The sequence below is a fragment of the Nilaparvata lugens genome, chromosome 7, assembly GCF_014356525.2.
Source record: "Nilaparvata lugens isolate BPH chromosome 7, ASM1435652v1, whole genome shotgun sequence".
In the NCBI taxonomy this organism is placed as follows: domain Eukaryota; kingdom Metazoa; phylum Arthropoda; class Insecta; order Hemiptera; family Delphacidae; genus Nilaparvata; species Nilaparvata lugens.
In genome coordinates this window covers 61,444,712-61,454,133 of record NC_052510.1, presented here as the reverse complement: position 1 = coordinate 61,454,133, position 9,422 = coordinate 61,444,712, and the positions used below count along the sequence as shown (strand labels likewise).

Here is a 9,422-nt window from a genome sequence, read left to right as displayed (position 1 = left end):
ACTTTATAATGGCAGTGTTTCATTAGCAATGGTATTGCTATCCTTGTCTATCATTCAACAAAGCGGATAGCGCTATCTCTTTCCCGGTTTGCTCTGTTGCCAGATCGTCTTTTAACAACGTAGAATTAAAATATTTTGTCATAATTATTAAATTATTCTAAAATATAATTTATTGATTGATAAAATATAATTGATTATTTTAAACGAGAATGAACAGTTAATATTACATCAATCAGCTACGTCATAGAAGGCATTGACAAGACAGAGATCGGCAACGTTTTTCTCCTATCTCTCTTCACTGCCATTATAACGTGGACCTCACTATAACTAGTAGTTCTGTGAACAGTAGACCTCGCGTTATACGACGCCCAACCATAAGCACATCACACTGATACACTAACTATTTATTGATCAGATCATGCTTACACAATAAGATTTAATTATCATATATAACGCCTTCCGGAATTTACGCGAGAAAACTAGAAGACATCTAGGCGCCCAGACGATCTGTTATAAGTTCTTTGCATCCTATTAATAGTGCATAAAAATTGCATTCAATGAGGCATGCAATTATAGTCTACACAGCTGCTAATTCTTACCAAGTTACATTGAGATATTGAATTTCATGCGTCATGGCATGCAATTTATAGTCAACTCGACAGCTGATTTTGATGAATAATTCTATAGTCTGATTTTCACTCTAATATTGACGTATGAAGGAGGCTCCTTTTTCCATTTATATTATCCTTGAAATGCAAAATTTCCAAAAACATTGTATATATACGTCGACGAGCAATTTAAAAAGGAACATACCGGTCGAATTTCATGAAAATCTATTACCGCGTTTCGCCGTAAATGCGCAACATATAAACATTTAAACATTAAGAGAAATGCCAAACCGTCGACTTGAATCTTAGACCTCACTTCGCTCGGTCAATAAATTATTTTCTACTAGAATAATTCAACCCAACAAACCGTCTCGTTTTAAAACGTTTCTCCTTCTTTTTCCTCAACAATTCCTTCTTTCCTGTACTGAAACCTCTCAACAAAAACTATCACCAATGACAACACGACTCCCGTCAGATAAACAACGTATGCCAGAGTTAAACTCTCAAAATGCACACTACTGTATTCAATGGAACCCTGACATTTTGGTTGAGTTGTCCTCCATTGATTAGTTTCCCGCGCCACAATACCAACCTCCCGCATGAGAAGCAGACCGCAGTTGATGTGTTTCCTATAGGGTGTGTTCTTCCGCATCGGGCTAGGCACCATGTAGGCTTTCACAATCTCTAGATCGGACACTGTACAGATTTCCGAGTCTGTAAACGTGTCACTGATTATTGGGTACTGATAGGACTCTTCTGTGTAAAAAGCGTAGCCTGATGTTCTCATTAGTTCAACCCCCACAGGGATTGACACGAACCTGTGTTGTTTCCTCATTTTCTTGTGGTAGAACTCACGGATCAGCGGGTTCTTCGTGTCCTTGAAATAGTTGTGAAAATAAGATATATCATGAACCGCGATTTTCAACTTACTAGCCGCTAGATCCTCAGCGGTTACTATTGAGATCGGAACCGGTCGTATCAAAACAGTTACAATCATGGAACTAAAATGATAACAAATCAACATCCCGCAGATGAGTGTTGAAACTAACAAAATTCGTTCCGAAATTCTTGGAGAGGAGGAACTGAATCCTTGTTGGAAGAATGTACCGAACACTGTGATGAAACTGGCGTGGATTGTTTGGTCGGGGTGTTGGGAGTTGTAAGATTGTAGGATTGTCATGAGGATTGTGATGATTGTAGTGATGGCTACGATTGATAGCCAGATGCTTGTTGAGAATGGAGCAGGAGAGAGTCGGGGGAGCCCATGTAGTTGGGGGCGCGGAACGTGAAGATCGATCTGAAAAATAATGTTCATGAATAAGTCTACTTTCACAAATATTTTATAAACAGTAAGTTGATATTAAATCTAATCACATTGAGCTATTGGCAAATTTTGTTGCTCTACATTTTGAGAACAACTTGTTTTTTATGAAAAACTGGCAAATTTTTGGAGAACACTGCGGACAACATTTTATTTACCACTTTGGTGTAAACGCTGATTATTTATCACTATTCACTATAAATAGTGAATATAATCGTGATTCAATAGCCGTGTTTACACCAGAGTTATTTGTCAACTGAATTTCCAACAAATTTCGGCAATTTCTCAAAAAATTACAGCATCATTTTGTCATCAACATGTGGAAATACTTGTTTTTAACTAAAGTTTTGTTTCCTACCCAGTGTGGGAAACACTGTGAAAGTAGTCAACAAAACGTTCCCCCTATACAAGTCCATGCCGACTGGGTAATTTTGACAATTTCTCAAAAAAGTACAGCATCATTTTATCGTCAACTTATGGAAATCCTTCTGTTTTCAACAAATGTTTTGTTTCCTACCCAGTGTGGGGAACACTGAGAAAGTTGCCAACAAAATGTCCCCCTCTACAACTCCATGCCAACTGGGCAAAAAATTGACAACTTTTGTTGCTCGAAATTTGAAAACAGAAACTTGTTCTCTACAAGTAAAGAATTGACAACTTTTTTGTAGAAAACTATTTAATGGATTGGACTGGCGATCTAATTTAATGAATAAATTGTATATTATCATAGAGAAATAATAATGTAAGTAGATATCCCATATGGTATATAGGGCTTTTATGTCGCAACTTTACTGTTACCTCAAGCCGATTACTGTCGATTATTGTAGATTTTTACTGTTTTGGCCGGGTGAGATTGTATGAACGGCACAATATGAGAGACTGCCAGCGCCACATAGCTTTATGGGAAAGAACTACGTGGACTATCGGCTTGAGATAACAGTAAAAGTTACGACATAAACACCCTATACCATGGGATATCTACTTTGCTATTGTTTCTCTATGATATTATACACAAACCTGAATTTTAACAAGAATAGACAGGAAAATTCCAGATATTGAAATTTGTCTTCTGTCATGGTGGTACATGAAACTCCAAGTTCAGCTTTCCCCTGAGCCAGGTCTACGTTCATGCCTCTCAAGTCATTGGGCGAAGTCATTCCCCAATTATCAGTGAAAGTGATGTTCAATCTGAAATCAATTACAAGAAATCAGTTGGAAAGTCAACTTCTTATTTTCCTGTATTGTATCTATTATTGTTGTTACATTGACTCCTCCTCTAAGCACGGACTTGTTCCATATTAGATGAGTAATTTTAAAAGAAAGCACTTAGAGTTATATTTGGTATGAAATACAATGAATCTTGCAGAGGAATTTTTGTTGAACACAAAATTATGACCTTGCCTTGTTTGTTACATTGACTACTCAAAACATATACTTGTTCCATATTAGATGAGTATAATTTTCAGGAGTAATTTTAAAAGAAAGCACTTAAAGCCGAGTTAATTTGGTATGAAATACAATGAATCTTGCAAATCTGTCTAATTTTAATAAAAATATTTCTGTACATTCACATTACACTAGACATAGGGATGATATAACTAGACCTACAGTTAGATTGACTAAAACTCTGAAAAGTCATAAGTACCCTACCTACAAATTTTTAATTTACTACCAGATAATGTTAAGCAGTTACTGTTGAAAACGTTTTGTATTGCTGTTGATAAATGGCTCAAGTCTGAAGCTTTCTATTCTGTTGATGAGTACCTGGAATATTTCAATGTGTACCTGTATGTGTAAATTTGTTTGTTTTTATAGTCCAACTTGTGATATTTTACTTATTTTATTGACGAAGCCTATTGCTTACATTTTTGTAATGTTGTTTTATGGCCAATAAAATTCTTGATTCTTGAGGGGAATGTATTGTAAAATGTACACTTTCTGAAAATAGAATTAATTTTAATTGAATTGAAAAGTTCAGTTCGGTATTCAAATAAAAATCTGTTATTGCCACACAAGTATTATAAAATGGTTACATGACTTGAATAATACATGAAAATTGAAAAGTCAAAGTACTGTACCCTGTTCAACATATACGGTATTTAAAAAAAGGGTTCTTTGTTGTTTTTTTTTTTAAATTTTCGTGTAAATACAGGTACCTAGCCCTAAACAAAAAAGTGAATAAATGAAAAATATGAATCACAATAAAAGTTTTCAAGAACCATTTTATTTCACAATAAATGTGTTGTGATAAAATGAAAGGGTACTTGATGGGTTAAATTGTGTTTCTATATTGTTTTAATGTGAATATGAAATATTCAGTACCTAGCCCTAAAAAGAAAAGTGAGTACATGAATAATATATTTTATTCATGAGTCTGAAGAAGTAATGAAGAGATTCAAACTTGAAATTTATCAATAGAAGATTCACTTAATAAGTTAGTTCACTCATCCAATTTTATTTGAATATCACTTGATTAAATAATTGCAATAATAACGTTATTCAATACATCTACTTTCAAATTCACTCACGTCATATTGTACAATTTCTCAAAGTTTTTGAAGAGAACATAACAAAATCTAGACATTATATCCTGGTGGTATTTGAAATTTGGATCAGCCAACTCTCTCAGGCCATCTTCGGTATTATTTAATTTGAAGTCTGAAAGCTGCAAACATAAAAATAGATTATTGAATAAATTTGAAAATTCTATCAAACGTTCATCATGTTAATAAATGTATTTTCTACTCATAAATAAATTCAAGATAGCAATAAAGAATAAATAAATAAATACTAGAGAGAGATTGAAGAGGAATCATATTTAAAGAATGGAATTTATATGTGTTATGGAAACGGTACCTATAAAACATCAGATATCCTGTTGTTTATAGGAGGATATCACTTGGTAGAAGGTATGCTATCATAAAGAAAAAGAAAACATTGGCACCTACTGTATTTTTTATTGTATTCTATTTATATATTCTTTTTTTGTATACACTACTTTCTCTCTCTTCTACAGGGTTCTCTATTACCGTATTTTATTCTATGGTGCTATATAATGAATTATGCTTATAGTGAGATTTATTGAGCTGAAAAAATTCCTCGTGAATAATTCTTTATTCGTTATTCTTTATTCATTCATTCATACAACAAGTACATCATAAGAATAATAGGAAGAGAAAAAATAAGGTAACCTTATTGTGCTATTCCTCTCCCAAATTTAGATAAGGCTACTCATAGTCCGAAATAGGTTAAGTATTGTAGTTGTTCACTTCATACAATTTTCAGTTCTTAATTATTTTCATGAAGTAGTAGAATTTAGATGCTTCGAAACCAAACATAGAAGAAAAATTTTACATTATTATCACTAAAAAAGGAAATATTCACATATTAAAGAAATCATTTTGAAGGACCAAAAATAAACTAAATTCTGAAATATATCAATTAATATTATCTTCAATCAAATTTAATTCTAAATATTTGACCGAGTGAAGTGAGGTCTAAGATTCAAGTCGACGGTTTGGCTTTTCTCTTTATTTTTGAATGTTTGAATGTTTATATGCTGCGCATTTACGGCGAAACGCGGTAATAGATTTTCATGAAATTTGACAGGTATGTTCCTTTTTTAATTGCGCGTCGACGTATATACAAGGTTTTTGGAAATTTTGCATTTCAAGGATAATATAAAAGGAGAAAGGAGCCTCCTTCATACGCCAATATTAGAGTAAAAATCAGACTTTAGAATATTATTATTCATCATAAATCAGCTGACAAGTGATTACACAGATGTGTGGAGAAGCCAGTCTATTGATGTTCCATAAGGTCTATAGTTTCAATCAGGTACTTGTGGATGAGAATACTGCGTGAGGTCTACTGTTCACAGAACTACTAGTATCACTGTTTTCCATTCAATCATCAACCATTGCTGACTGTTTAAATTGAAAGTGAATTTCAATATGAATAGTTTTTCCTGTATTACAGGTTTCTATGATATGCTTAGAAAGCAGGTCGGTTGTGTGCTCTGGTTATCCCAAGTGATATTTTCATTTGATTTTTTTTTAATATCTATGCAATGTATTCTAAAATATGTAATAAAATAATTGACCAACCACAGTAATTCCTTCAACCAGAACACCTTCCCAATTCCTTCTCTGGTGAATGAGGCTTCCATTAGTTGCAAATCTAATTCCAGAATTTCTCTCCCAGAATCCAGCTTTTTTAATGGCAAGTGACGATCCATTACTCATTTTATAAACGTAAAACAAATCGAAAGCAGTTTCATTTCTTATTGCGAACATGACGTCACTCATTAAATTTAAATTTTTGCATTTCTCCAGTTTGGATTTGACAGATTGTGTGATGTCTCCCAGGAGGAGCCAGGAGTATTTGTTTCTCAGCAAGTTTTTCTCTGAAGCCTGAAAAATAGGAATGATTATAATAGAATATCTGTTCGAGTTAGAATTATTTATTGAACTATCATTGCCCATTGGAAAATGTATTTATTAAAATTATCTACATCAGTTCCATCGTGGTTAAGTGGTAGAGTGGACAATATTGTCCAAACTTCGCCACGTCAACATAGATAAAAAAGTCATTCTAAAAGTCAATTATAGAAAAAATTGAAATATTGGTTAAAAAGGGAATAGAGTTAAGACTTATATTATTACCTAATTACTCTATTATTGTGTTTTTATTTTTCAAATAAAGAATTTAATTTCAAATTGAATTGATTCATGAAACAGTGTTTGATAAGAAATGTGTGATAGTTGTACTTTAAGGGCCGTTTGCACAGTCAAAGCTTAAACTGAATCTAATCAGCTGGTGGCTTAAACTAAAAGTGATCCACATTATAACGAACGAGACTTGATATAGATTTAATCCATTTTATAAAAACACTGTTTAAAACAATAAAACATTTTATTAATTTATATTGTTTTATTAGATTTAATCCAATTTAAAATGAAATTTAGTTGTCATACTGTGCAAACGTCCCTTATTAGCCACCAACATGATTTAATCTTCATCAGTTTGAAGATAAAAGATTCGATTTTTTTTATCGAGTAAAATCTTGAAATGTTCATTGTGATTAGGAGGTACAAACTACGGTACTCTATAATAGCAGTATTTGATTAAGATTGGTGTTGTTATCCTTGTCTATCATTTGACAATACAGATAGCACTATCGTTTTCTAGCTCCGCAACGATGCCATAATATCGTTTTTTAGTAATGTAGAAATATGATTACTTGACAAAAAATTAATTTCAATTATGGGAATTTATTATTGAGTCATTGAGAAACATATTTTCTTGACTAATGAAATATAACTGATCATTTTTTAAAAGAATGAACTGTTAAGATATTCATCAGATATATACCAGAATTAGAGCTATCTCTATAGAAGGTAATGGCTAGGCAGAGAATCAGCAACGCTGTTCTGCTATAGTGAGGTCCACCCGTCCACGTTATAATGGCAGTGGAGAAAGATAGGAAATCAACGTTGCTAGTGCTGATCCTCCGTCTTGTCAATGCCTTCTGTAGACGGTAGTTGATACAGATTTATTGATGTAAACTGTTCATTATCGTTCACAATGATCAATTATATTTTATTAAGTAAGAAATTATATTTTTCAATACCTAATTTCATAATGAATTTTCATAATTAGATGACATATTTTGTTAATCAATTTATTATTCTACATTGTTAAAAGACGTTCTGGCAACAGAGCAAAGCGTGAAAGAGATAGAACTATCTGCTTTGTTGAATGATAGACAAGGATAGCAATACCATTGCTAATGAAACACTGCCATTATAACGTGGTCCTCACTATTGGATTACAAAGTATAGGAATTGTTGATTAGCGATTAGCATACCTACCTTGACAAAAAACTCCATTCCAGCAGCACAGTCCAGGTTCACATATATTCCAATTTTATGAGTTGATGACACTATTGAACTTATCAATTCATCTATGGAGCTGCTTGGTTTGGAGAAAATTGTGTATTGATCAACCTGCATGGATTTTTCCAATAATTCTACTGACTCTGAAATCAGGAGTAAAATGCAGGATCATTTTCATAAAAATTAGGACCAGTTTCTAGATCACTTATTAAATCTAATGGGTCTTTAAATCGAATCTCTAGGTTTGATAATCTATTAGATTGAATAATTGTTCTGGGAATAAGGCAATCAAGAGACTTGTGTTGTTCAGAATAAATTGATGTTTTTATGCTACCTCTGATAAATCATTATCTCTATATTTGAAAGCAATGAATATTTAACCATTCTCTACTTCTGAGACCTACATTAGGCCTATATCATGAGAGGCATTAATAGATCGTCGAGCTATTATCATTGTGCTTTCACGTATAAGACCTCTGTATTTGACGGATGATTTTAATGCAATTTAGCATCAATTGTTCTCGCGTACATCCCGCAAAAACACACCACAATACACTTATAAAGAACCATAAAATCAGTGTTATTAGCCACAATAACACTAAAGGTGCGTACAGACTTTCGCTCTGCTCCGCAACCGAACGTCACTCCAGCAGAGCGATTGATGATCGACCGGGGAGCAAGAGTGGTTCGACCGGGGAACGCGAGAAGATCTAACAATTTCAATTTTCAATTTCAATTTGTTAAAAACACACAAAACAAGACAAAACAAAATTACAAAGATTTACGAAACAAATAAAACACAATAAAATGTTACAAATATAAAAAACCATGGGCTTAGTGTTTGGGTGTGTTGGAGAAGAGAAAAAAGAGAGGAAGATACCTAGCCAACTATGGTTTCCCATGTAATAGGCAGAACATCTCCCGTAACGTTCATGATGGGTGCGGGGGCGGAGCGACTGTGGTACGATGGAGGAACGAGGGCGGTACGAGGGCGGTACGAAGGCGGAGCGTGCTCGGTGCGGGTTGAAAGTGCGTATATGTGTACGCAGCTTAAGAATTCGCTAATTGAATCTAAAAAAGAGAAGGACGTTACATCTACAGTCTCAAAAACTATTTTTCAACTATTTGAAATCATGAGGCTTTGGTAAAATTCGTGTTGCTTCTCAAAGTTATTCACAAAGCATGCTGGATGCCTCATGCTGATAATAAAATAATATTATTGTTCTTACATAGTTTGTTTTTACAAACGCACTTTTTAAAACGATACATTCCATATACATATTGATATATTGAGCACACTTATTAAATCTAATGCACTATTGAATCTATATGTTTTATGGTCCATTTGATTTAAAAAGTGTCTTGAAAATTTGGCCATGAACTAGTACCATGAATATTGTTTCACACCAATGAATAATATTTTTCAAAGGATACATATGTAAGCCAACTTTGGACAATCTTTTGTTCAATAATTTTAAAATAACAAAGCAAGTTATTCATAGTTACAGTTTTTGGATGATTGTTTGGTTTGTATTGAATTATTATTCCAAATTAATTAAAAAATGTCAAAATGTTAACTCTAGTGTCTCTTTTCTG

General features: G+C 33.2%; 1 protein-coding gene across 1 annotated transcript; it reads right to left on the bottom strand.

Annotated features, from left to right (window-relative positions):
• Window positions 1-1,763: 1,763 nt before the first annotated feature.
• On the bottom strand, window positions 1,764-7,998 carry LOC111055863. The gene is made up of 4 exons (XM_039433311.1): window positions 7,803-7,998; window positions 6,036-6,341; window positions 4,458-4,594; window positions 1,764-1,905 (listed from the first exon to the last, which is right to left on the bottom strand). Exons 1-4 carry the CDS (start codon window positions 7,941-7,943, stop codon window positions 1,815-1,817), a joined length of 675 nt encoding a protein of 224 aa, XP_039289245.1. The 5' UTR covers window positions 7,944-7,998; the 3' UTR covers window positions 1,764-1,814.
• Between the last annotated feature and the right edge of the window lie 1,424 nt (window positions 7,999-9,422).